The sequence below is a fragment of the Plutella xylostella genome, chromosome 19, assembly GCF_932276165.1.
Source record: "Plutella xylostella chromosome 19, ilPluXylo3.1, whole genome shotgun sequence".
Classification (NCBI taxonomy): Eukaryota; Metazoa; Arthropoda; class Insecta; order Lepidoptera; family Plutellidae; genus Plutella; species Plutella xylostella.
Window position 1 is genome coordinate 2986467 of NC_063999.1, and position 27404 is coordinate 3013870.

Genomic DNA, 27404 nt, shown 5'->3' on the forward strand with positions numbered 1-27404 from the left:
TCTAGGTACTTATACAGTTGACGAAAGAATACCGAAACTTTTTCGTTTTCGTAAATTGCAAAACCAACCACTATAGAAACGCAGAAAAAAGAATATTTTAATAAATGCGTAGGATTTGCAAATTCCATTCATTATTGAAGGCGATATAGAATAGAATAAATAATTAAATATGTGGGGACATCTCACACACGGCCATCCGACCCCAAGCTAGGCAGAACCTGTGTTATGGGTGTCGAACAGCTGATATATCTTACACAAATACATAGATAGATACATACTAAATATAAATATCAACACCCAAGACCCGAGCACAAATATATTTTGCCATTAATAAATATCTGCCCCAGCCGGGAATCCAACCCGGGACCTTGGCCATAGCAGTCAGGGTCACTAACCACTACACTACACCAGTCGCCGAATAGAATAGAATACTATTTATTTTGCACCATTAAAGAAAATTTATATAAAATGAATTCAAGGTAAGTACCTAATTCCAATTTTAAGAATCCAATCACGAAACAATTTATGGTACACTTTTCATGTCGACCGGGTGTCGAGTTGTCGACAGGACATTCAAGCGGTTCATATAAATTATCATCACTTTTTGGTATTTATTGTCAAGAAAAAACTGGCAACACCGACGAAAATTATATCAATATTTACTTTATTAAATTATTTATATTAATACATTATTTACAGATGGTAGGTGATCTTGTATGGCGTTTTTAGTCGACCTTTGTAGTTTCTGCATACTTTTAAAGCACATACAAGCATTTTAAAAGGACAAAACTGAAATTAATGCTAACTGTCAAATATGTGTAGCACCGGCGATGACACAATAGACACTGCTAGAGCGAAATTTGTACCGGGGCAGTAGTGCCCCAGTTTATGTATGGCAGCAATTGCTTCTTCTATGGGGAATCTAGGGTTGTATATAATCAAAGTTCGCAACCTATCACGTGAGTACAAATGTGCTGCGAAAAGTGGGTGGCTCGTTTGTGAGCCACCTCTGATTACCTCTTCGGGGATTACAGTCGTGAGTGCATATGTGTAATGTATGTATGTACTCATACTATCTAACTTCCAGAAAATAGACGACCTTTGATGGTCGTAAAATACGGTAAGTAGTATCTAAATTATTCCCCTTTCTACTTTTAAAAAGTTCTTTATAATTATTAGAAAATATGCATCTGTCGCTATACAATAGAGAGACTAACACCCATATTCTTAGTCACTTCCTTTCCTTATAATTTCCTTGACTTAAGGTTTCTTCCTTAATTCGGTAGCTATAGTCGTAAAAAGTCTCCTTCGCTTAAGCATTTTCTTACTGAAGGTTTTGGAATGAACTGTCAAAGTGAAGGTACCTCTTGAGCTTCGACCATTTACAACCCTAGACGGGCTCATCTCATACATCGCCTACATTGTAAACAGGCCAATATTTTATTACTTTTTTGCGTGACTGTACTGTCATTCCCTCCTGTCATGTCATCGAGTGCATGAAAAAATGTGGCAACGTAAGTAAATTGTTACTAAGTTGGTAGAAAATGGAAACACTATAATAATGTGGTACTTATTTGTTGTACTTATGTGTTATGTTTATGTGGAACAAATAAATGATTTATCTATCTATCTAATGTGGTGATATTTTTTAAGGAAATTTCAATTAGTTAAAATACGTTTCCAGTAGTCCTCTCCGCAACTTTTTGTAATTATTTCTATCCATTTGCTTCGTATAATAGGATCATTCGGTATCCTGATAATACATGTATATTAGAATTTAAGCTGTTAGTGATAAAATTACCTTTTGTACCTATAATAAATTATGTTAGATTTAGTTGTGTAAATGTTTACGTTTTCTCGAATACAATTTCGCCTCATCGGAAACTATCACGAATATTTTAACAGATGATCTAGGTACTTATACAGTTGACGAAAGAATACCGAAACTTTTTCGTTTTCGTAAATTGCAAAACCAACCACTATAGAAACGCAGAAAAAAGAATATTTTAATAAATGCGTAGGATTTGCAAATTCCATTCATTATTGAAGGCGATATAGAATAGAATAAATAATTAAATATGTGGGGACATCTCACACACGGCCATCCGACCCCAAGCTAGGCAGAACCTGTGTTATGGGTGTCGAACAGCTGATATATCTTACACAAATACATAGATAGATACATACTAAATATAAATATCAACACCCAAGACCCGAGCACAAATATATTTTGCCATTAATAAATATCTGCCCCAGCCGGGAATCCAACCCGGGACCTTGGCCATAGCAGTCAGGGTCACTAACCACTACACTACACCAGTCGCCGAATAGAATAGAATACTATTTATTTTGCACCATTAAAGAAAATTTATATAAAATGAATTCAAGGTAAGTACCTAATTCCAATTTTAAGAATCCAATCACGAAACAATTTATGGTACACTTTTCATGTCGACCGGGTGTCGAGTTGTCGACAGGACATTCAAGCGGTTCATATAAATTATCATCACTTTTTGGTATTTATTGTCAAGAAAAAACTGGCAACACCGACGAAAATTATATCAATATTTACTTTATTAAATTATTTATATTAATACATTATTTACAGATGGTAGGTGATCTTGTATGGCGTTTTTAGTCGACCTTTGTAGTTTCTGCATACTTTTAAAGCACATACAAGCATTTTAAAAGGACAAAACTGAAATTAATGCTAACTGTCAAATATGTGTAGCACCGGCGATGACACAATAGACACTGCTAGAGCGAAATTTGTACCGGGGCAGTAGTGCCCCAGTTTATGTATGGCAGCAATTGCTTCTTCTATGGGGAATCTAGGGTTGTATATAATCAAAGAGATAAATTTAGTATATTTTTACTGCAGGAACAAACAGTGGGAAATAATTTCCCACTTATTTGAACCTACGAAAAAGCAAGAAACACCAGTTTTACCGTGCCAATCAACATAAAATCCATTTGTAAAACAAGTTAAGTTTACAATAGTATTGTGGTTAGGTACTTAGCAGATTTTTTTCTCCAAAAATTTTGAAATATCGTCACGAGAACCGGTTTTTGACACAGAAAAATTGAAATCGTGATTTTGACATTGACGTACGATGACAGCTTGCGGTTTTTTTTAAAGTTTTGGCATTAATAAAATTTAAAACTTAATCAAGATTATTTTGTTTCTAATGTTGATATGAGGCGTTTGTTAAAAAAAAAAAAAAGTTCATTTTTGGAGAAATAGATGGCGTTGTCTGGGGTTGTACCAACTTTCAAACCCTCAGAACACACTCAGATCACAATATGTTATTATGTGAGGCTAACGAAATGTGAAAGTGACGTAGGTAGGTAGAATTGTAGTATTATTTTCTCTATGATGTCGATGTCACTGTTGCTTCAGCGTTCAGTGCGATTGTGCGTACAGCCGTTCTTTTCAAGTTTTCTCAGTTTCCTTGTGTTTCTCCTGTATTAATTGAGTTGTAGTTGAGCTATCTGCTCCTCCTCCCTTGATACTGTAGAGTTAGTGCACTTGAGATAGTGACTCTTTTGAGATAGTGATAGCGCGGGTAGAACTATTCACAGAATACTTAGCACTATCCCAAGCCACATGCAGTCTGAGCCTCGGAAGGATGGCTCGCGCTACCACCCGACATTTAATCACAACTAGTGAGTTCTTATTCTGAGTTTAGTACTCTTTGCTCTCTATGTAATTTTTGACAGTTGGTACACTGCGTTTTCACGCCATCTATCGGCTTACCCAAAAGCTCAACTGACAGCTGTCAAGGAAAACGGCTCATTGATCAGAGTAACCAGTAAAAAAATAAAAATATTTTTTTCGATTCAGACCAAGTGGGAAATAATTTCCCTATATTTGATTAAGGGTTAAATATTCTTTACACTGGCTAGGTAGGATCCTAGCTACTTTAAAGCTTACAAAATTTTAAAATACTTCATTATAGAGCTAATAGTAAAACCATAGCAGTAAGAATCTAATTATAATTACTGACCAGCCTTAAAACGTAAATTAAAATGTTACCAATAAAATTTTAATTTGGATAATCACTTACGTAATTATGAAGGTTAAACTTAAATATTATTCAAAATAAATGTTACTGTTACATATCTATTACACTATCTGCGCCTACGCCATACAGCAATACTAGCACTTCACTGTACAATAGTAGTGATAAATAATATACAAAATGAATCCTGAGCTTTACCACTGATACTAGTATGTTACCTGTACCTATATTTACATGATTTCAGTGTTATGATTTATCACCTCAAATATCCCCGATAGGAATCATATAAACACTTCTACACCTTGTCGAAAATTATCTGAATGTATGCTTTGAAAAGGGTCAGAATTATGTCCGTATTTATGGCGATGACTGTACGGGGTGGAATTCTTTCAGTTATAGTGCCACAATCTTATCTGTTCCGGTGGCGACATCGCTGTGATCGAATCCAGTGTTGCTTTCGAATAAATTTTGCCTATTTCTGGTTTAAACGACAATGCATTTCTGCTATTACCTATTGTAATAATTAGGTACATTCATAAGTATAGTACTATAGATAAATCAAAATATAGGGTCGATAGTAAATGAAAGTGGATATAATATATCAAACGACATTTGATTCAGTGTAGTTCTGATTATGTTCTGCTTCTGATATAGGAGATTAAATCTAGATTACAATGGTATAGGTAATATATGTGGGTCGAGATAGATAGACTTAAAAAAAACAATTAATTAAGTATTATTATTATTTTTGAACACTTTATTTTACATTTTCTAAAGTAACAAGAAACAATAGCATACAATTAAAACAAATTCAGACAGTGTGCAAAGGCTAATACATCATCATCATCATCATCATCTTGACCCATCACGTCCCCACTGCTGGGGCACGGGTCTCCTTCCAAAGGCTAATTGCCAAAAAGCAATTTCTTTCAGCCAACTCTTGATTGGTTGGGAAAACAATGACATGTCATAAATCATCATTATTTCGTCTAAAATCGCTGTAGGTGCGCGAAATTCTTCTTGGTATACTGCCTAAGATTTAAAGTGTCATGTCATGTCCTCACACCTGTAATCAAAGAAAAATAAAGATTATATACTTTTCATCACGAGTATCATCACGACTCATCCCGTCCCCACTGCTGGGGCACGGGCCTCTCTGGAAAATATTACTTACATAAAATTACATGGAGTATATGGGTAAAATTATTCGTCATATTTGGCAACACTAACCTGTAGCCGCTGCAACTCGTTCTTCCAATTTTTCAAACGGAATTAAAGGCGCCTGAATACGTTATTCGTCCTGCATAAAAGCCAATATATATAGTACTACTTTTCTTGCCTTACATTACAGCGCTTTTGGCAGTATTTCACCCAGAAAATCACAAAACAAATTAAATAACAACAATTGAAATTGACAACTCAAATAACGCACAGAGTATGAAATGACGTTTGACAATGACTTTTCGTTAGTTGCACATTTTGACCACCGGAACAGATAAGATTGTGGCACTATAACTTCCCCTAAATAAAATGCTAAGCAACTTATAAAACACGGATGACAGCGTGTGACAATCTCAAGGTGTTATTTAGAATCTCAGATATTTAATTTCTTCTATTTGTGATGTCCTGTATATACAATGTGTTTGTCTGTTTGTTCCAGGTATTAACCCTGTAAATATATCTGAATTACCGTAAAGACAGTTATAATATACATGTGTGTTCCTTATTACAATTGAATTTGGCGGAATTTGCTGTGTCAGTCACACACGGCATAGTGCCACAACCAAAGATTGATTGATTGATATTTAATTTCTTACCCATAAAACTCATTAACTGTTACCTATCGAGAAAATTCTTTGAAAAACGGAATATACGTATTGCATAATACGTTTTATATTATACTACTCTATAGCTTTTTACACTAATCATAGGAAACATAATATTCATGTTTAGTACAGATCAAAATAAAGTATTTATTACTACCCAATTTATTACTTACACTGAATAAATGGCTGTTTAAATAAAAGCAAATACGATGCCAGTCATTATACAACCTATAGCTATTTATAATACATGTATATTTGATGTGACCCATAATATCTGAAGAATATTTGTTCGATAGTACTAATTCCCTTCGTAATTTATCACAAATAACTGGATTACATAATTGCAAAGCTATTCCATGTCTTTATTTCCACCTTAATCCGTTGTTTCTCCTACGCCGTTTCAAGTGTTAATGTTGCTTTTGCAAAAAACATGGAATAGCTACAACAACCTTCAACCATTTTTAATTTTAATTATAAATATGGTTTTATTGTAAATTATCCCGAGTTAATCCTCGACAACCGCGTCTTGTCGAAACTACAGATGGCACTGAGCAGGGCGGAGCGGCCGTTGGTCGCTGGAGCCTCATTGGTCACTTTGGTCTGTTGGGTCCCGCCAGCGGCCACGGGACTGGCCAGAGGAGCTGACGACGCGGACGTCGATGAGCTGCCATTGGTGCACGCAGGCGCATCAGAAGCTGTAAACAGTTTTTTTTTCTTAGCGTGTCGCTAACTACAGCTACTTGTTACAGTTGGAATAATATAATAAGCGGCCTTATCTTCCAGGCAACGCAAAAAAGCGGAGAAAACCATACTATAGTGTTATCGGAGGGGCATTCTCAAATAAGTTAGGCTATAATAACCACCAGAGAACGCAGGAAAGAAGCTCGCAGTTACATTGACCGAACTAGGTCAGCAGAGAACATATATGTTCATCACTTACGATGATGCGGCGGTGTGGGCGAGGAGGCGGTGCTCACACTCTGCGAGCGCACCGTCTCCGCTAGTGACGATGTCGACTTCCAGACGCTCTCGCGCTTCTTCTGCAATGTACCATACACACGTATTATCATCATCATCATCATCACAAACCATCACGTCCCCACTGAACGAAGACTTGGTAGCCCGTAATGGCTGGATGAGGAAGGCCGAGTACATAGTGTAGTACATAGAGCCCTATACTTAGAAATAATATGTAAAGGTACAGCCGATAATTTTAACCGCACCGCAAAAGCCTACATTTCTAGGTGGGATAAAAATTATAGCGTACCGTGGGACACTTCCTGCCACTGATATTAGTAGGTATATTTCTAATGAAAACAATGTAGGTACTTTTCTATTTAAGACAAATGTAATGATTTAATTACCGCTCTCCGTTTCTGCTTTCTCATTTCTTCTTCGGATCCCAGTATTTCTTGTATTCTAACTTCTCTTTTAGCACCGCGTACCTGTAAAAACAAAACACGAGCATTATTTGCCAATCATCCTTACAGAAAAGATACAACCTTACCAAACTAAATCATTCCGAGGTCACATTATACAGAATATTCTACGGCATCGCCTCATGAAGGGGAATAGAGGCCTTGAAATTTTCACTTCAAGCGGTATCGCAGTGCGACACCTTTTGTTCGCAACTGCACGCAGCATACACGATGCTCACATATACTCTGAGATGCTCACCAATTTCTGCTCAGCCTTTAGTCTAGTCTCCATCACAGCGACGGCCATCTTGATTTCCTCCTTCAGTTGCGACGGCACACGGAGGCTGGTCGCGCCGTCGGAGTGCACCCCGTTGCCCATCACCAGCGGGCGCGAGAACAACGGATGTCGGAGTAGGGACTCTATGGTGGGCATCCCGTGCTTGCACGACGAACTGGACAGGCAGAGCCGGAGCACCGACACTGAAGAAGAAAGGAGACTAAGTGCGTTTAAGACCAGAAAACGGTAAGGAAATTTTTCCAGCGCCCTAGATAGACCGTGCTAGAGACTGTATGTGATTGGATGAGGAAGGTCAAACTATTACTTTATTTTAAACTATTATTATTAAATTCTATGGGTCAAACATAAACAATGTGACACACTTTTTAAGAGGACTCCATGGAAGATTATTGGCTGACGATGAAATTGATAATTGCAAACATAACATTCATAAGGACAAAAACTTCTTAGTTACCCAAATCATTAGACATGTTGCACGGAAAGATATCACAGTAGGGCTCGTCCAAGGTCTCGGCAAGTGCCATCTCGTACAGAGTTCTGCCGAAGCTGTACACGTCGATGGCCTCCGCCGAGCTGGTCTTGCGATGCTCACGGATGTACGGGCGGTGCACATTGGCTACCCCAAGGAGGGTGTTCTCTATGTCCAGGAGTAAAACTTTCTGGTTCTCTATCGCTATGTTACCGGGGTGGATGTGCCCTAGAGTGAAAGTAAAATAAATGAATTAAACAGTAATTAAAACATGATAAGTAAGCTGGTGAAAACATAATTCAAATCATCATCAATCATAAGCAGTATACTAAGTATGTGGTAACTACATAATATTATGTGATTTAGCAATATTATTGGCAATGAAAAATGATACAGTAGCACTATAAATAAAACAGGAAACTGATAAGTAGGGTACAGATATAATAATTACACATACCGTGCGGTAATCCCTTATCATGTAAAAACTTTAAAGCTTGTAGTAACTGTAGCCCGTAGTGCGCTATTTGTCCATCAGTCAATGGTTTCCTTGTCTTAGGGTTTCCATATTTACTTAAATAGCTCTTGCTGTATTCAGTCCCATATATCATATCTCTTAATGTTCCCGTCTCGTGGACCTTCCTAACTACATATGCACCTGTTTCTAAATTATGAATTGCTAAAATTTGGTCTATGTGTGGATGCTAGAAAGGATAGAAAAATAAAATTGATAGGTACATTTCTATTAGTAAAGACTTCAAAATATTTCATGAAGGGGGACAAAGGTCGCTCTGCGCGGTATTTAAATGGGCAGTAATAGACCTTGGGTTATTATTAAGAATTATTTCCTCAGAGAATTTTAAATATGCAAGAACAGTAGCTAAGTACTTACAGATAAATTTTGTAGGCATTTGAAAGCAGTCTGCAAGTCTTTATCACACAAATGCCGGTCAGGTCCATAGCTCTGCCAGCAGAGCAGGCAGTTGGCGTGACTCTCCGTGTCAGTCACCTGAAATTACCGTTATCTTTGTGACGCATGCCGTGTCTGATACAAGTAAATAATGTAACAAAGAAATCTGGGTTACTTTTGATAGGGGGAGTTTATCAATAGCAAATTTTGCAAAGTAAGTAATCTTTTTTTTTTCACTTAGATTGTGCCTGTTGATGATGAATTGATGAGTATTAAGAGGTATGGAGAAAATAAAATAAGTACCTGTTACTATATTAAATATGTACTTTGTAAAGTACTGAAATAAACTGTGTGAATATGTTATCATTCCCTTATTTACTTTGGTTATTCTATTTCTAGGGGATTTACCTTGCATGTATTACTATAATGTATGTATGAAGTGATTCAGTAAAGATAAGATAATGTATTAGTTTTTTATGTCCCACTTAGTAAATACTTGTAACTAACATTACATCAATGAAGTTGTACCTACCATAAAGTAATGTTTCCTGATCCTCCATCCAATGTCTGGCAGGGGGCCCTTCAGCTCATACCTGCCCTCGCCTCTCAGGGCTATTGACACTGTCTGTAAAGCTTGTTCTGTAAAATATGATTATTACATTATTCATTTTGACATTTATTACACTCATGGAAGTAAGTAAATATTTAAATTGCATAGTGAAAATGTATAATAATGAAAGTACCTGCTAAATTGTCTGGGTAATTACTGGGGTCCAGAAAACATCTTACATTGAGACTGAGTGCCAAAATTGTATGCTTCAGCACTTCATTTATGTAATTCTGAAACAAAGATAATTTAAAATTATCATATTGCTCATGTTTTCAGAAAATTTAAATGTTTATACTAATAATCTCATGAAAAATGCAACAAAATATGCAAGCCTTTGCAAGTTTGCATGCAGATAGTGAGATCTTTCCAATGCTATTTGTCTTTCTGACATCATAACAAAGGTAAGTAAAATATGTATATGTAGCTCCAAATGTAATTGACAATGAATAGCTAGGGTATTTCCCTAAATGTTTTTTTTTCCTCAAATATAAATACAATGACTTCATTGGATACATGATATGAAGTTACCTGTAAAGCGATTTGTCTCTCCGCAATGAAGGAGGGGTGCATGTTGCCGAGCAGCTTCTTGGGCGGCAGCGGCAGGTCGCGCCGCGCCGCCTGCAGCGCGCCGTGCAGCGCCGCGAAGTCGCGGTACCTGTGCGACACATTCCACTTGTCCTCCTTGCTCACCCCCCGGTGCACCCTCAAAATGTACTCCTGGAAATTACAAACTCCTAGGTGATCTACAAATATCAATCACCCCGGCTTACCACGACCTACATAACCACTAGACCAACAAGTTTACAAGAAAACAGACTTACAGTGTGTTTGTTAATGTTTTGTGCATTTGCTATGGTGCAAACAAGCTTCTCGGTGTCATCTAGAATGGCTTTGGTTTGTGGAGTCTTCTCAAATATGGCCATTACAGCTATGAAAATGTGAATTCATTGGATCTGATTTCTGTACACAGCAAACTCAAAATTTATTACAAAAATAAACGAGAATTATCACTTGACTCGTAACAACAACGAACTGTCAAATGTCAAACAGCAGCTGACTGACTGACTTAGTGACATGACATTACTTATGGCATTTATAAAGTCTTATGCCATGCCAGCCACTGACAAAAGTTCTAAATGAATAATGTTATTCATTGTAAACGTGTTAGCCTGTATGAGTCTATTAAGATAGTTAATAATGTTTTAATTATTATGTTATGAATGATTTACACCAAAGTTAAGTATAGAAAATATTTCCATTTCTTTAGCCACCTTTCTAAAAATATATTTGTCTATTGTTTATATCCGCTAGCATTCGAAACACACCATAATGTTTAGATTTAAGGTCATTTATTATTTTCAATAATCAATTTGTTAACTTTAACTATACTTTATGCATATTTTACAGTATATTTATAATATTTTTTTATATAAAAATGGACTTTCGATCATTTTTTATAGACAAACATCATAACAAAATGAGATATAACTATTTTCAGAACGTACCGCAGCCATCAGCCAACCATAGACAACGATCGATCTTATGTCATTTCCGGTTCTACCGCAACGAAGAACGAGCGGAGAACCACACGATCTTTCCGACGGCCACTTTGATAAAATTTGTGAAAAATGTCGCTGATCTCCGCTCGTTTGGCCTCTTCGGTGGCCAGGCGTATCCCTAATGCTGCTACCCAGGTACGCAGTTCTACCAGCTTATTTAAAAGTGTTTGTGCTACTAGAATTTGTAATTTGCTCACCGGTGGGCATGCCCTACCTGTGACTTTTGACAAATCAATTTTTCCGCTAAAATAACCTTAGAAATCAGTGAAAACCCATAAACCTATCTGAAATCGTCAATAAAAGTGATCCTAAATGTAATTCCCATAACAAAGTTATGAAATATCGGCATTCCAAAGTGCGTTATGTAATAGAGGGCGATAATTCGGGACGTCAGTTTTCCGTACTTTACTAAAGTGTCAGCTATAGTAAAGTGGTTATGTCTTCACTGAAGAGTCTACTTGGTGGTATCCAATTAAGATGTGCAGGTAAGTATGTAAACAGTGTAAATGAAGTGCTACGTGATGTCTAATGTTGGTTATGTGGTGGTCAGGTGTCCAAGGTGGCCGTGCCGGCGGTGTCGGTGGCGGCGCGCAAGCTGCACGTCGCTTCCACGCAGCGAGCCGCCGAGATCTCCACCATCCTCGAGGAGAGGATCCTGGGCGCCGCACCCAAGGTAAACACACTGACAGGTTACATAAACCCCCTCTCAGATTGTATGCAGCTTCCTATAAGTGGCACAGATGTAGTTCAGTGCAATGATTACTTTGATTATGAATGCATTTTTGTTAATCCTTATGAATTTCCAGCTAGTTTGTTTTTCCAGAAAGTTATGACCTTCACTTAAATTTTAAAGTTATTTTAAGTAGCAGCCTAAATTCAAAGCATACTTATGATTATCGCAGTCAATGTTCCTGATATATTGAAAATTTATGCAGACCTGAATTGACAGTCAATGTACCCAGCATTTTGAACAACTTTTACTATGGAGACCAGGCTGAAATCTTGTAAAGAATTGCTGCTGTTTTTAACATGTCTACATACACTTATAAAGCAAGAAACAAAAGTTACTAAATTAAATTAACCTATTTTTCCATACAGTCTGACTTGGAAGAGACTGGTCGCGTATTGAGCATCGGAGACGGTATTGCTCGTGTGTACGGTCTGAAGAACATCCAGGCTGAGGAGATGGTGGAATTCTCCTCCGGTCTTAAGGTTTGTAATCACACCATTCAAAATTATAATTAAGTACTTACATTATAAACTTTCATGCAACTAAATTGTTGAAGCCTCATATCACAAAATCTGGAGTTACAACTCATTATCAAAATACTAGCTTTTTTAATTTACCATCTACTACTAGCTACAACTAAAAAGCTGAATTCGTATATGTAAAGTTATTCTAACCAAAATAAAATAAAATTTTGTCTTCCTGGTGACTCACTTAAACTTAACCATCCAATTTCATGAAGACAAAAAATATAATTGAAATGATCAAGAAACTCATCACCATTCCAATTCCTAAACACAACAGGGAATGGCCCTTAACTTGGAGCCCGACAACGTTGGTGTGGTGGTGTTCGGTAACGACAAGCTGATCAAGGAGGGAGACATTGTCAAGCGTACCGGAGCCATCGTGGACGTGCCCGTCGGTGAACAGCTGCTGGGTCGCGTGGTGGACGCCCTGGGTAACGCCATCGACGGCAAGGGCCCCCTTGGAACCGACACCCGCATGCGAGTGGGTATCAAGGCCCCCGGTATCATCCCCCGTGTGTCTGTGCGCGAGCCCATGCAGACTGGTTAGTATTGTGTTTTGTTTTGTGTTTCTTTTATTAGATTAATGTAGTTGTGTGGATGTAGGTCATTGGCAGTTCACACTCTGCTCTAGTGCTACAAGTATTTCATTCACTATTGATTTAAATTCTGGATGTAGTTTACAGCAACTCAGCTTTTTTTAACTGAAAATTATATGGCACATCACTGCAGAGAACCTTAAACCACTTTTATCAGTTGATGATAAGATAATAAGATCAAATCACAGTCAACTCTATCATTATTTTGTGGAACATTAATATTCACAATGAGTTTAACTATGTGATTAAATGTTTATGCAAACTACCTACCTATTCCTTTTTATGGTCCATATAAATATCTCTTGTATCTATCTACCTTCCTATCTATCTATCTACCTTCTTATTATCGCTCTCTCGTTGCAGGTATCAAGGCCGTGGACTCCCTGGTGCCCATCGGCCGTGGCCAGCGAGAGCTGATCATCGGCGACCGTCAGACCGGCAAGACCGCCCTGGCCATCGACACCATCATCAACCAGCAGCGCTTCAACAAGGGAGACGACGAGAAGAAGAAGCTCTACTGCATCTATGTCGCCATCGGACAGAAGCGTTCCACCGTCGCGCAGATCCTCAAGAGGCTGACTGACGCTGGTGAGTCGAGATTGCTTTGCTAAAAGACGGTTTTATTAGTGACTCTTGCACTCGATCAACAACTTAATTAGCTCATTGAACATAAACAACACATAGGCCCAATTTATTACTTCAGCTAACATACCTAAACATGAACTTAAGCTCTAACTAATCAACAAATATTTAGCACTACTAGCAAATTCTAACTTAACTTGACATATCTGATGGTGTAAACCCAACAGTAAATCCACTAACTTTTCAATCTACATAACTTCTGCAAATGCTATAAAAACATACACAACTAAACCAACCAACCCCCCCCCAGGCGCCATCAACTACACAATCATCGTGTCGGCCACGGCCTCCGACGCCGCTCCTCTGCAGTACCTGGCGCCCTACTCCGGCTGCGCCATGGGAGAGTTCTTCCGCGACAACGGCAAGCACGCGCTGATCATCTACGACGATCTGTCCAAGCAGGCCGTCGCCTACCGACAGGTAACACGTTGTTTAGTTCGAACATTTCTTCTAACAAACCGAATAGCAAATAAGAACCAAAAGCGGTCAGAGGACAGAGATTGAACAGACATTACCCATTATGAATTCTTATTTCCATGCTAAAATTCCGTGTCTAAATGTGGCGTCGAAACGTTGAAAGCTATGTGCCGCTGGACTTAGTTGGGGCGAGGCCAAAAGAACAGCACCTTTGGGTTGCCATAGAACTACAACAACATACTAAAATTCAGGTTCAGGCAATGGATTAGATAGAATTGGGAAAATTTTGAAGACACACTCACTTGACTTTTTATCGTCTCCATTTTCTTAACTAATGCTTGGTTCTCCTCACAGATGTCTCTGCTGCTGCGTCGTCCCCCGGGTCGTGAGGCCTACCCCGGAGACGTGTTCTACCTCCACTCGCGTCTGCTCGAGCGTGCGGCCAAGATGTAAGTACCTACATACTACCTGAGATACCTTCATCTGTTATTCAACGAGTTCCATTAGAGCATATCGAAACACCACTTAAATCGTTGTCAATCATCCATCACCATAAAACGATTGTTTGCTGCTGTATATAAGCCTAAATATACAGTCTTCTTGGCAGAATTAATTACAAGAAAGATAATATAAGACAGAATACTAATTACGTAACACCATAATCATTACGTAAGAAGTGCCATTTTATTTCTTGATAATAAACACCCACCATTCTCTCTTTTTCAACACCTTATCTACTAGCAAACAAACAAACTAACCCTACCCCCTACCCTCAGGTCCGACAAGATGGGCGGTGGCTCCCTGACCGCTCTGCCCGTGATCGAGACCCAGGCCGGAGACGTGTCCGCCTACATCCCCACCAACGTGATCTCCATCACTGACGGACAGATCTTCTTGGAGACTGAGCTGTTCTACAAGGGTATCCGGCCCGCCATCAACGTCGGTCTGTCCGTGTCCCGTGTGGGTTCCGCTGCCCAGACCAAGGCCATGAAGCAGGTAAATGTGGCGGCGATATGCTTTTAATTTTGCATAAATTACATAACAGCATAACAACTAATAAAAGACTATGGCACAGTTGTTAAATTATTTTCAAAATATATTTAGAATTTATACAAAAAAAAGATTTAATTCATTTGATGTAAGCGCATTTTCATTGCAGTATTCAGTATTGTATTAAACTTGTTTGCATAATAGACAGAGGAACATTTCCACACCTACCCTACACCTAAACCTCTAACTTCAACCTCTCCCTCTCAGGTGGCCGGTTCCATGAAGCTGGAGTTGGCCCAGTACCGTGAGGTGGCCGCCTTCGCGCAGTTCGGTTCCGACCTGGACGCCGCCACGCAGCAGCTGCTGAACCGTGGCATGCGGCTCACCGAGCTGCTCAAGCAGGGCCAGTACGTGCCCATGGCTATTGAGGAGCAGGTCAGTACTGGGTTCTGCTACTAGTGTTAATAGCACCGGGAAAATTTACACAGTGACACGAAAAATGCACTTTATGATTTTGGCTATCAATAAAAACTAAATGTTTATCTCTAGGTTGCCATCATCTACTGCGGTGTCCGCGGTCACCTGGACAAGCTGGACCCGGCGAAGATCACCGCCTTCGAGAAGGAGTTCTCGCAGCACATCAAGACCTCGCACTCTGGCCTGCTGTCCACCATCGCCAAGGACGGACAGATCACCAAGGAGTCCGACGAACAACTCAAGAAGATCGTCACCGACTTCATCGCCACCTTCACCCAGGCGTAAATAGAATAATCAACGGTTGACATAACATTGCACCTCACACCATCAGGAAAAATCGTCAAAAACGAAGGTCCAATGTTATGCCGACACAACTGGTACTAAGTAAAATGGCGGCGAGCGGCGGAAGTGCTTCCGTTGAACGGAGCCACTTCGGCCGCTAGTCTGTATGTAGCTGTTAACATTCGTATGTCTGTATTGATTGCGGATACAATCATGGAATGTATTTATCTCTGCGTCAGGAGTTACGGTTATATGTATTGTAATAATTGAATATACATCTTAAAAAATTACGTATTTTTTATTATTTCCTAACAATCAAATAAATATTCCACCAACCCGCACTAGGCCAGCGTGGTGGACTAGGCTTAAACCCTTCATTGGAAGGAGACCCGTTCCCCAGCAGTGGGGATGTGATGGGTCATGCTGATGTAGAAATAAATATTCTTGAATACAGCAGCTGGATACAAATAGGGGGCGGCGCAACGGAGTCATTGTAAAAAAAACACGCTCACTGCCTGCTTGAGTCGTTGAAAGGACGTGCGAAATCGTATCGGGTAAGTGTTACCACACTACATCGTAGGCGCAGCCTAAAGCATATCGAGGACAAACTACGAAGTTCGCTAAATAACACGGTTTCGACTTTGATTATTGTAAATGGTCGAAGGGTCTCGAATGCCGATCTTCTTACTCGCCTACAACTTTCTACAACACCTGTTTTACATATCAGGTATGTACTACTGTAATATCCCTAATTTGAATTTAGAATAGATTTAGAGTCTCTAAAGACAAGTTACTAACAGTCTAAAATATATGGAGAATAGGTGGCCTTATTGCTCAAAGTGATGTAGAGTTATCGTAGCGTATTTTGAACTGGACACATCACTGACCATAAATTTTGTTCCGAGATCTTGCCTCGATTGTAAAATAATCTGTGAACGTGTTTGACATTATAAATGTCATTCTCATGTCGATCGATCGATGTTATTTATGAGAGGTTATGTTCAACTAAAGTTTAAATATTAATTAATTGTTAAGTTTAAATTATCCTGAATTAATAGAATAGGTTAAGTTATACAAAGCTTCAAATATAACTTAGCCATGGAGACATTTGAAAAGGCGCATGTTTTAAAAAAAGATAAGAAGAGCGAAGAAAGCATGAAAAAGCAACTCCGGCAAATGCTGTACGGCTACAAACACAACGACAACCAGGCGATCAAGGACGCTGCTGCTAAGCGCGAATACTTCGAGGACACACTGTCAGTAAGTGGGTTCTCTGAGTTGGACCTCAGCAGTCGTGATGATGCCAAAGAGGACATATCGGACCCTGACGATGTCAGTATCTCAAATGCTGATGAACTGGATACAAGCATGGATTCGGAATTAAGTAAAGAATTAGATATTAATCAAAGTAATTCAAACACTGTGGATTCTATGTCTGACGATGAAGACAAAAGCCATGAACTATTAGATGATATTATTCAAGACAGTGACAGCAGTTTTTGTTTTGACCAAACAACTTCCACAGAAATAGCATCAGAAAACGAAGTATTTGATGCCGATGGAGCTCTAGCATCCAAAATATTAAAAAACCTAGAAAGTAAAAATAAAGGTGTTCTGTCAGAGTCTGTAGAGAGTTCAGATTCAATGGACAGCTCTGATATCCAAGAAATTGAGAACCTAAATAAAACTGAAAAGGTTTATAAAAAAATGCCTGAGGCAACTGTAACAAAAAGTGAAAAACAAAAGAAAAATAACAATAAGCGTAAACTTACTTCTGCAGACCAGCCCTTTGCTAGTTTGACAATGGACAGAGATGATGTGGACAGTGTTTCTGAACAACAGAATAGACCACAGAAAAACAAATCCAAGAAAGCTAATGCAGACAAAAATAATAAGAAAGATAACTTGGACAATATTTCTGAACAACCGAATAGAACTCAGAAAAACAAAACCAAGAAAGCTAATGCAGACAAAATTCATAAGAGTGCAGATATAGTAGCTGCATCAGATTCAGAGTCATGCCAGTCCGTGGCTGCCTCCTCGGACCAAGCCTCGTTGCCCAGCAGCCTCCACAGCCCCTCCCCACCCTTTGTCCTGTGTGATGCTGAAAACACCATATATTATAAGGAATTCAATGATTTGCTCAGTGCCTACAGGAATCCCACTATGAAAAATCTACCATCAGAAGTACCAGTGTTTAGTTCCAAGAGTTCAGCAATGTTCAGTTCCACCTACAACATTCCTCCCACAGAAGACAGATCAGCAGATGAGGATGTCAGTTCACTCGGGGACCTTGAGTCAGTTTCATCAGAAATGGTCAATGAAATAGAATTAAGCCCAGAATTTAACAGTACAGCTGAACTGCCGGAGCTACCTGTACAGGACTTGTCACTGCAATCAGAAGATGTATCTGAAGCAGAAAGCTCAGTAGATTTTACAGAAGAACCTGTAAATACAAATCAAGTTGAGGCATATTGTAGTAAGAATTGCTGTATATTTGTTCTAAGACATCCCGCTGAGCTGTACATGCATGGGAAAGTAGTGGCTACCGCTTTGGCCGGGACCACTGAGGCAGTGGGACACATACTGAAGGACAGTTGTAAGATCTATGCACCATACATCAACTATGCCCAATGTTTGAAGACTGTAGAGTGTGAGAATTCATATTATGGTTTGTTTAGTAAACTAACAGCAGCCGGCTTGTCAGTGGCTGAGGCAGAAGACATTGTGACTTCACTTGGAGAGTATGACTCAGTTATACAGTTGAAGCCCTTAAACAGCCGCAAGCTGGACTTTGTTGAGAACAACTTCAATGTGACAGACTTGTTCAACAAGCCCATCAGAACTGTGGAGAGCAGTCTGAGGCAAGCCTCCGAGAAACTGGGATGCTCCTTCTATCTGCAAAGGCCATGGAAATACTTTGACGAAAAAGATGTCTGGCGTAAAGTTATACAAACAGGATTCAGTAAGTTAAGCTTTAATTTTTTTAATATTTAGTTTGCCAACACATGGATGGAAAGAAAGAAAGAAAGAAAGAAAGAAACATTTATTTGACACACTGAACAATAAAAAACAGAAACAAAAAGAAAAAGAATACTACAAATAATTTATATGAAGAGAAAAAAACAGAAAATAATACAAACAAAGACGGTTGCTGTCCAGAGCGTCAAAAAGGCACCAGCTCAGCGTGTGCTGTGCCCAGGAGGCCACAGCGCTGGTTTTCAGCTGGCCCTTAGAGTTGTGTCCTCAGTCATGATGGTCTATCTATTTTAACCATAAGCAGTTCTCTTAAGTGTGCCTATGTTATCCACCAAGTTATACCTTTAACTTTAAAGCATTTGATTGCAATATTTGCAATCATTGATTTTTACTGTACCAATGCTGTTATATGTAGAAAGAAAATTGAAACCTTAATTCTTGCAGAACCCCACAGCCGAGGCCTCGTGTGCGGCGGCAAGGGCACGGGCAAGTCGACGTTCCTGCGGTACTACGTGAACCGGCTGGCGGCGCGCGGGCCCGTGCTGGTGCTGGACCTGGACCCCGGCCAGTGCGAGTTCACCGTGGCTGGCTGCGTGTCCGCTACAGTCGTCACGGAGCCGCTGCTCGGACCCAACTTCACGCATCTGAAGACACCGGAAAGGTCAGTCAGCAGCATGCTGCACCAGCTCTATCACTCTCACAGCAATTACTACTTACTTATAGTCCTGATACTCCCCTGTGGAGATTAGGGCTACACATTCTTCGCCACGCTTCCCTATCTTGAGCCGCCTCCTTCACTCTCACAGCAATAATTGAGGTTAATTATAAGATTGAGATTGGCTGATATATACCTACCTAAAGTAATGGGCAAGTAGGTACTTTGCAGCTAGTACACTATGTTGATGGTTTTATCAGATTGAACTCTGTTGAATCTATGATTCGATACACTACATAGTTGTAGTGTAGAGGTAGACACAGGATGGGTGAGGATGACTACCACGAATAGGCAAGCTAGTGTGGACTGACGACTTTACTTACACAGGTCGCCGATAGTGGCTGGATGAGGAAGGCCGAGGACATAGTGTTGTGGCGCTGCTTGGAAGAGGCCTATGTCCAGCAGTGGGAGACTACGGGTTGATGATGATGACAATAACAAAACCAAAACATTTTCGTTCCACGTCTCCATTATGTATGACAATTTATGTGATGTGCTATGCAACACCCTGTACCATATTATGTACCTAACCTAGGTATCCTACGACACGACCTTTAGTTTTGCAACTGAATGTATGTAAAAACAAGTTTCTATAGGACCGTTACTGCTTTACCTGTTTATGAATCACTGCAACATAGAGATAATGATGACTCATGTTTCATTATTTATTTGTCGTTTGTGGACTATTACTTACCGTTCAACTCATGACGATACTTACGTTGATGAAGTCACCTCCATGTGAGGTAACACTCTTCAAACTATGTTTTTTCTTTCAGGATGTTGAATATCGGAATGATAAACGTAATGGACAACTTGAGACGGTACACAAACGCTGTCGCGTCTCTGATCAGCTACTGCAGCAGCCGGGAGCAGTACCGGCGCATGCCGTGGATCGTCAACACAATGGGGATGTGCACTCCGGTCGGCCTCAAGTTGTTAACGCTCATATTACTGCACCTGAAACCTACTTTTGTTGTGCAAATGGACTCCACTAATGCGAAGAAGCGATTTGAATGCAACTTGGACGCGCAGACCGTTATGGCGAAGTGTTCCAATGAATTCCGCTATGAAAGGCTGCTAAAGGACGTGAGATGTCCAGGGAACCTAGACTATGAGTATTTCCTGTCTGAGCAGTACACAGAGGGCGTTGGTCGTGGGAACAACTACTGCCTGGCGCCTCGGGACGAACGCTACTTGAACTATTTAGCCTATTTCGGAGAACTGATGGACTTGCACAAAGATACAGAGTTTCTAGGAATTGTCCCTTACGAGTGAGTGTTTTAATTATTTATGTACTCTCAATGAAAGTACCTATCAAGGTTCAGCTGAGTGCTGACCACTTGTATTCCGTGGTGCTGACCTAGTGGTTTCAAATTTCCACAAGACGGCGTAATATGAGAAACTTTATAATAAAATCAATCATTTTCTACCGTAATCGAAATTTAACGAATGAAGGGTACAGTGCAACTAACTAGCTCAGCCGTTTGACTAATTGACCATGGTAACGCAAGATAACATTAATTATTTTATGAATATCTTCCAGAGTCCCTCTCGCGGCTCTGAGGGTAGGAGCGAACGTGAGGCTGGAGGCGGCGGCGGCGGGCCGCGTCATCAACGGCAAGGTGGTCGCGCTGTGTCAACACGGGCCGGCTGATAGCACTAGCAAAATATTTACACTCGATGATAAACCTATCTTGTGCCATGGATATGGTAAGCATTTTTATATAAAAATATTTTTTTTTAAGCTAATAAGGTACTTCAGTTTCTTTAGAGGGCTTTAAAATGTTAGTTACCTACTTAAACGTATAATGACATAGGAGTAATGAAAATTTGTATCAACGTGCCTCCTCACATTTCAAGTCTTTGTTTACTCACTTAGAGACAGCAGTTATGAGTCTTTCAATTAATGAATTACAGACAATTTAACCCTGAGTGCCAGATAGCAATTACACTCATACAGTGAGAAGTTTACATGTATAAGCAATAGACTTCTGTTATCAATAATATTGCTGTAATAAAAGATGATTACAACTGATAAGGTTTAAATTCTGAGGCACTAGATGTAATGAGCAATAATTTAATGTTTTCAGGTTTGGTCCGCGGGGTGGACTACGAGTCGGGGCTGGTGTACGTGGTGACGCCGGCGGCGCGGCTCGGCGCGGTGGACACGCTGGTGTACGCGGACTGGGCGCCCGAGCTGCGCGGGCCGGAGCGCCGCCTGCCCGCCGGCGCGCCCGTGCCCTACCGCACCGCCACGCTCCACAACCAGAAACAACTCCTCTTCACACCCAAGAGAAGATTCAACCCTCTACAGTTCCTAAAAATGTCAAGGAGCGCCTAAATTGAAATCTCCAGTTTATACTTAAAAATTGTAATTGGAATAGAAATCCAAAATCTTAAAAATTATAAAAGGAAATCTATTTTATGTTAATTCATGTATATTTGAAAGATAATTTTGTACTTACAATACTAATAAAACATAACATAGATGATGATTTTAACTTAAATATTCCCATCCTAAACACCTTGAATCATAAATGCGGTATTAATTTTTTTATTAAAGTCAAAAAGTCTAGAAAAGTAATTGTTAAAACATGGGGTTTTATTACTAATAAATTATATTAGCATGCAATGTATTTCATATGGAAGTTAAAATTTCACACAAATAAAAGATTATAATATAACTGCCCTACACATGGACGTCTCACAGACGCGTCTGGCTGAGCTGACGGCACTTGGCTGAGTCAGAGAGGTCAAATAAACATCCTACACAATTATACATCACTATTTAATTGAAAAAATATTAAAATACGAAACTAAACAATCGAGTCGCGGTGAGGGTACACCGGTCGAGGAATATTCTATATGTTGAAGAAATGCTACTTGATTATATAACATGATAGTATAGCACGAAAAATCTCAGTGGACCCGCGGAGACGGGAGTCCACACTCGCCCCAGACTACATTTGATAAGGCATTTACGCTTATTCTTTATAGATAATCTATAAAATATACAAGTACCAATTGTGAAAGTGTAGCCACACGAATACTGAGTGGGTGTGCGTGCAGCGCCGCGACAGTCAGCTGTCAGTATCGGAAGGAAGCACTGTGTGGCGGACGTCGCGACTCATGCAGAGCCCGAGTCGTTTCAAACGTAAGTGTTCAGGCAGTATGCGAACCATTCATAAATCAGAGTCCTCCCGAAAACAGCACAATTACAGCAGAGAACACCTAGTCTTCTTCTTCTTCTTAACCTGTAACGCAGCACGGGTCGCCGTCTCAAACACCTCACGCACACCCTCCTTGCTCTTGGCGGAGCACTCCAAGTATGCAAATGCGTTGATCTTCTCCGCCATGGCGCGGCCCTCCTGCGGCTTCACGGGCTCCTGCTTCATCTTGCGCAGCTCGTTGATGGTGGCGGGGTCGTTGCGCAGGTCCTTCTTGTTGCCCACCAGGATGATGGGCACGCTGGGACAGAAGTGCTTCACCTCGGGCGTCCACTTCTCCGGGATGTTCTCGAGCGAATCGGGCGAGTCCACGGAGAAGCACATGAGGATGACGTCCGTGTCGGGGTAGGACAGCGGCCGAAGCCGGTCGTAGTCCTCCTGCCCCGCCGTGTCCCACAGCGCCAGCTCCACCTGCTTGCCGTCCACTTCGATGTCGGCGACGTAATTCTCAAAGACTGTCGGCACGTACACTTCCGGGAACTGGTCCTTGCTGAACACGATTAGGAGACATGTCTTTCCGCACGCTCCGTCACCGACGATCACTAACTTTTTGCGTATCGCAGCCATCGGTTCTGGAAAAGAAATTAACGCAAATTGTTACATTACAGGTGAGCGTCAACGCCTTTCATGACTTATAAATATGGCCGCCGTATAGGATTTTAGGTAGGGGAGTAGTCTAGACAAGCCCTCAATTGTGAATAAGCACCTGAACTAGCGGAAGAAGAACAGCACCACCACATTATACCCTCACATGCGAGGGTGGTTATTTATTATATTTGTAGATACCTGAAGATTCTGGCTAATTTCTGTAGATTTTAGTTTTATCGACACTATTCAATAGTCTTTGCTCATCACAAGCACTTTTTTTTTAATAAATAGGGTTGCAATATCAAATAAATATGTTCTATCACAGATTAATAATCAAAGGTTCTCTATGGTTTTTTTTCATTTCCTACATCGGAATATTCTCTATAAAAAGTCCTCGCGGAATGTGATTGTGAAGTTAAACGTTTTCTTGTGAAAGAGTAACCGACACCCATCCACATCCACAATCAATCCATCTATATTACCGTTATTTAAGCGTAAGCCCCAGTTTCATCTTACTCGGTTAGATCATAACAAGGGATTAGTTCATCAATAATACCGTATAATTTATAGGTCATCTTCATATTAAATTCTGGTCCTGGCGGCCCGGATGTGTCAAAAGTTAACCACTAATCCCTGGTTATGATCTACCCGAGTATGATGAAACTAAATTTAATTTTGAACATGTAGTTATTTAGCTTAAAATAATGAACATAGTTATCTAACGAGACCGAGGCTGTTAATATTCTGAGATTTTACCAATTCTCATCTGTGAACATTTGAACTTGACCATAGACTTGACATAGTTTAAAATGTCAAATTTGACATCAAACGTCCACCAAGGTTTAGAGGTTAGGTTTTTTTCCGAAAACCAAAACACTTTCCTAGTTCGTGGAAATTATGAATACTTTCATTACTTATGCGATGGGTTTGATGATAGAGTAAGTTTCTTTACATATGGTAATTCTAATAGCGTGCATGTCTTTTCCTTACACTACATTACATTGTTACTTTACTTACTTTCAGGGTTGGGGTTGCGGTTACAGAACGTTACAAACAATTTGCTCCTGGATAAAGAATAACAACGACCGCTATGAGAATGTTCCTTCTATCCGAGATATTCAAGAGACACTTGTTCTCATGGAAGATAAACCAACGTCCTTTACTGGTTCCAAGCAATGGATCGGGAGTTTTGAAGTAAGTCAATCACCAACACCTAAGATACATCAATATTTAACACATATGGAAATTTTAGTGTAGATACGTCGTTAGTCAGTCAAGAAGATACCATTAACTGTATAGGTAGTTATACCAATATTTAAGACACCTGTTACACAGAAACCTCAACAAGTGTTTTTCTATACAGTTAAATCGAAAATGACACTGCAATGTTTAATAAATAAATAAATGTGCACATTACAGGTGTGCCTCATTCTTGACCAGCTGTATGGGATCCCCAGCAAGATCTGCCACGTGAACAGAGGCAGTGAGCTAACAACCATTGTGGACACATTGAAGAACCACTTCCTCAAGTTTGGCAGTCCCATCATGATGGGAGGGGATGTGGATTGCTCCTCTAAGGGCATCATGGGCGTCCACATTGGAGACAGTGATGCATATCTGTTGATTGTTGTAAGTTTAAAACTCCTACATTTATTTCAAATCAAAAATTACATAATGGTATAAAATTTACTCAGAAACTATGAGTAAACTTGGGATCAAAATAAGAATACCTGTTTAAAAAATATACTAGTAGGTAGTTGTTGATGAATAATCTAATTAATTTGAAGAAATATCCTATTTCCATGTGTTATAATTTATTTCAGGATCCACATTATGTGGGAAAGGAGCAAACAAAGGAGTTTTTACAAAACAAAGGCTGGGTGAAGTGGCAGCCACTGAAGGAATTCCTAGACAGTTCCTTTTACAATCTATGTCTTCCCCAAGTTAAGTGTAAGGATTTGTAAGTAAAAATTATAAATTAATACAAATCTAATCAGTCTTTTATTAAGTAATTGAGAGTATATCAATCTTAACATTTAAAGCTATCTGTTGCAATGACTAGCAGTACATAATTATGTTATAAACTTAATTAAATTAAAATCTAAATTAAATATCACACTATCTCTTTGTGTTACTGTAACTTAACAACAAATTAAAATCATGGCAAATGAAATAACAACTATTCTACATAAACATAACATTAAGCTGTTTCACATTAGCACATATTACTCCACAATGTATTCTACATCTCAGGCCACAAGTGTATAGTTAGTCATCGGTGTTCATGATGAGGCAGACGGCCTGCAGCACCCAGTGGCTGTAGTGCTCGGTGGTGGCGAGGTCCGCCTCGAACACCAGCCCCTGCCCCATGGCGTTGCGCCGTGAGGATGTCACATACACCGGTGTGTGGAGGGTGTTCTGAAAGGGGTGGACAGAAAATCTTAAAATAGTACAAGGAAAGGGGTGGACAGAAAATCTTAAAATAGTACAAGGAAAGGGGTGGACAGAAAATCTTAAAAATAGTACAAGAGGAGTAAAGTCAGTCAGCGGTTGGACTTTGTTTCAAGATCTCTGAAAAATCTGAACCTAAATTCGGAAATTTTTCTATGTGAATGCAATGAGTTAAATGTTATTATTACAAATGATTTTTATCATGTTTTCACCAAAACCTAATAAAGTAGGTATATGTAAAGGATGTATCATACGGTTGATTAAATTCTAATGTAATGTGATCTAATTGCTAGGGTAAACTAACCGTAATTATTGCCATACACTACATAGATTTATCATAAAAGACTGGTCTTAAAGCCAGATTGCATACATACATACCCTATCTAGCGTCTTTAAAAACAATGCAAATAGATTGCCCTACCACTTCGTCAAAGATATTTATTCATTGTATAAATATAAAATTTTCTGATGAATGTAAATTTTTACAAACTACTCTCCATTCGGATAAGGGGACCTTTCTGTCAGAAGAAGAATTGAGGCATGAAACTGCTGAGCCATCTTTAAAAAAAAACTCCTCACCTGCAACTTGAGCTTGTGCGCCTCGACGGGCAGCACATGCATGATGGGCAGCTCGGTGACCAGCACCTTGGGGTGCGAGGGGCGCAGGCAGCGCGCCGCCGCGTCCCAGCGCGCGCCCTCGAGGTGCAGCCCGCGTACGTAGCAACCCTGCCGAGGGGGGAAGAGGTTATTATAACTGTGGCAACCCTACCGAGAGGTGGGAGTGAGGGTGAAAAGCCGTAGCAACCCTGCCGAGAGGTGGGTGTGGTGTGGGGGTTATTATAAACTAGCTGTTCCCGCGAGCTTCCCTGCGCCTTAAAAGTTTTCCCGTGGGAATTCCGCGATAAAAAGTAGCCTATGTATTCACCAGGGTGTCAGCTAACTCCATACCTAATTTCATTAAAATCGGTTCAGCCGTTTTGACGTGAAGAGGTAACAAACATACACACACACAAATACTCAACAAGCTATCGCCTTTTTAATATTAGTAGGATAACCGTGAGAGGTATTGTATGAAGGGACCTATACTAATTTAGTTGAAGGTTTTTTTCTGTAGTGCGGCTACATCTGCGATATTATGTGTGCTGACAGAGTCAGACGATTGAGGCAGAGGACTAAGCCCCTTCTCCCACTACGTGACTCTCAAGCGGCGCGACTGGAACGCGTAGTGGGGGAAGGGACTAATGTGCGGGGCCCTTAAACTCACAGTAGCGACCCTCTCCTCAATATCATCGGCGTGCCTCGCGTCAGTAATGGAGGTGCTGTGCGCGGCGCGGTCCAGCGGCCAGGCGTGCGCGCGGCTCGCGGCCTGGGCTCGTGCGGAGAGGTACGAGCCCGGCACGTGCAGCCCGGCCAGCCACATCACCATGGGCTCTTCCATTTCTGACTGGAATTGAATTAGGGGGTGATTGAATGTTATGATAGGATAATACCAAGGATTGATAAAGGCTCCCCGTCTACACGTCTGCAGATGCATCCGAAGGTTGAAAAGAAAGCACATGTGGGACGGTCTAGTCTTGCACGTTACAGTGACTACAAAAAAAAAAATATTTCGGACAAAAATATCCAAAAGTAATATCCCATCATGTACTTATGATATTTAATCAACCTGTCTTTGCT

At 40.0% G+C, this 27404-nt stretch overlaps 6 protein-coding genes across 7 annotated transcripts in view; 3 read left to right on the forward strand and 3 right to left on the reverse strand.

Annotated features, from left to right (window-relative positions):
- Positions 1-6181: 6181 nt before the first annotated feature.
- Positions 6182-10673, reverse strand: LOC119690614 (PX domain-containing protein kinase-like protein). Its single transcript, XM_038106300.2, has 11 exons — positions 10372-10673; positions 10079-10267; positions 9684-9780; positions 9473-9579; positions 8923-9039; positions 8491-8734; positions 8019-8261; positions 7526-7746; positions 7213-7293; positions 6789-6888; positions 6182-6543 (listed from the first exon to the last, which is right to left on the reverse strand). Exons 1-11 carry the CDS (start codon positions 10471-10473, stop codon positions 6344-6346), a joined length of 1701 nt encoding a protein of 566 aa, XP_037962228.2. The 5' UTR covers positions 10474-10673; the 3' UTR covers positions 6182-6343.
- Positions 10674-11087: 414 nt separating this feature from the next.
- LOC119690615 (ATP synthase subunit alpha, mitochondrial) lies at positions 11088-15833 on the forward strand. Its single transcript, XM_038106301.2, has 10 exons — positions 11088-11244; positions 11660-11782; positions 12208-12321; positions 12641-12905; positions 13323-13547; positions 13852-14021; positions 14373-14467; positions 14795-15014; positions 15276-15443; positions 15558-15833. The coding sequence occupies exons 1-10, from the start codon at positions 11179-11181 to the stop codon at positions 15768-15770; spliced, it is 1659 nt and encodes a 552-aa protein (XP_037962229.1). The 5' UTR covers positions 11088-11178; the 3' UTR covers positions 15771-15833.
- Positions 15834-16734: 901 nt separating this feature from the next.
- On the forward strand, positions 16735-22644 carry LOC119690613 (polynucleotide 5'-hydroxyl-kinase NOL9). Its single transcript, XM_038106299.2, has 5 exons — positions 16735-18732; positions 19191-19407; positions 20238-20732; positions 21005-21171; positions 21552-22644. The coding sequence occupies exons 1-5, from the start codon at positions 16866-16868 to the stop codon at positions 21800-21802; spliced, it is 2997 nt and encodes a 998-aa protein (XP_037962227.2). The 5' UTR covers positions 16735-16865; the 3' UTR covers positions 21803-22644.
- LOC119690618 (ras-like GTP-binding protein Rho1) lies at positions 22043-23601 on the reverse strand. 2 transcript variants are annotated; one of them, XM_038106307.2, is made up of 2 exons: positions 23475-23601; positions 22043-23260 (listed from the first exon to the last, which is right to left on the reverse strand). In XM_038106307.2, the coding sequence occupies exon 2, from the start codon at positions 23253-23255 to the stop codon at positions 22677-22679; it is 579 nt and encodes a 192-aa protein (XP_037962235.1). In that variant the 5' UTR covers positions 23256-23260; positions 23475-23601; the 3' UTR covers positions 22043-22676. The 2 variants fall into 2 exon arrangements, with proteins under 2 accessions (XP_037962235.1, XP_037962234.1); XM_038106306.2 differs by having other exon boundaries at positions 23395-23553.
- Positions 23602-24064: 463 nt separating this feature from the next.
- Positions 24065-25269, forward strand: LOC119690617 (ufm1-specific protease 1). The gene is made up of 4 exons (XM_038106303.2): positions 24065-24214; positions 24300-24470; positions 24696-24905; positions 25100-25269. Exons 1-4 carry the CDS (start codon positions 24086-24088, stop codon positions 25238-25240), a joined length of 651 nt encoding a protein of 216 aa, XP_037962231.2. The 5' UTR covers positions 24065-24085; the 3' UTR covers positions 25241-25269.
- LOC105389253 (dynein axonemal heavy chain 10) overlaps positions 25255-27404 on the reverse strand; it is a 91464-nt gene continuing 89314 nt past the window's right edge. The window contains exons 85-87 of the mRNA XM_048627639.1: positions 26992-27171; positions 26307-26453; positions 25255-25694 (exon numbers count right to left, since the gene is read on the reverse strand). Coding sequence (XP_048483596.1) covers positions 25545-25694; positions 26307-26453; positions 26992-27171 — 477 coding nt within the window. The 3' untranslated portion in view covers positions 25255-25544. The remainder of the gene's footprint in view (positions 25695-26306; positions 26454-26991; positions 27172-27404) is intronic.

What these genes read in the sequence shown, in the direction of transcription:
- LOC119690614 (XM_038106300.2), bottom strand. Translation starts at nt 10,473, where the DNA reads ATGGCCATATTTGAGAAGACTCCACAAACCAAAGCCATTCTAGATGAC. An exon ending in AGAGACAAATCGCTTTACAG is followed by an intron (nt 9,781 to 10,078) that starts GTAACTTCATAT and finishes TCTTTGTTTCAG; the next exon opens with AATTACATAAATGAAGTGCT. An exon ending in TAAAGGCTGAGCAGAAATTG is followed by an intron (nt 7,294 to 7,525) that starts GTGAGCATCTCA and finishes TTGTTTTTACAG; the next exon opens with GTACGCGGTGCTAAAAGAGA.
- LOC119690615 (XM_038106301.2), top strand. Translation starts at nt 11,179, where the DNA reads ATGTCGCTGATCTCCGCTCGTTTGGCCTCTTCGGTGGCCAGGCGTATC. An exon ending in TCCTGGGCGCCGCACCCAAG is followed by an intron (nt 11,783 to 12,207) that starts GTAAACACACTG and finishes TTTTCCATACAG; the next exon opens with TCTGACTTGGAAGAGACTGG. An exon ending in AATTCTCCTCCGGTCTTAAG is followed by an intron (nt 12,322 to 12,640) that starts GTTTGTAATCAC and finishes TAAACACAACAG; the next exon opens with GGAATGGCCCTTAACTTGGA.
- LOC119690617 (XM_038106303.2), top strand. Translation starts at nt 24,086, where the DNA reads ATGTCAAATTTGACATCAAACGTCCACCAAGGTTTAGAGGTTAGGTTT. An exon ending in AATGGATCGGGAGTTTTGAA is followed by an intron (nt 24,471 to 24,695) that starts GTAAGTCAATCA and finishes TGCACATTACAG; the next exon opens with GTGTGCCTCATTCTTGACCA. An exon ending in ATGCATATCTGTTGATTGTT is followed by an intron (nt 24,906 to 25,099) that starts GTAAGTTTAAAA and finishes AATTTATTTCAG; the next exon opens with GATCCACATTATGTGGGAAA.
- LOC119690618 (XM_038106306.2), bottom strand. Translation starts at nt 23,428, where the DNA reads ATGTGGTGGTGCTGTTCTTCTTCCGCTAGTTCAG. An exon ending in TTCTTCTTCCGCTAGTTCAG is followed by an intron (nt 23,261 to 23,394) that starts GTGCTTATTCAC and finishes TTTCTTTTCCAG; the next exon opens with AACCGATGGCTGCGATACGC.
- LOC119690613 (XM_038106299.2), top strand. Translation starts at nt 16,866, where the DNA reads ATGGAGACATTTGAAAAGGCGCATGTTTTAAAAAAAGATAAGAAGAGC. An exon ending in CTAGGAATTGTCCCTTACGA is followed by an intron (nt 20,733 to 21,004) that starts GTGAGTGTTTTA and finishes AATATCTTCCAG; the next exon opens with AGTCCCTCTCGCGGCTCTGA. An exon ending in TATCTTGTGCCATGGATATG is followed by an intron (nt 21,172 to 21,551) that starts GTAAGCATTTTT and finishes TAATGTTTTCAG; the next exon opens with GTTTGGTCCGCGGGGTGGAC.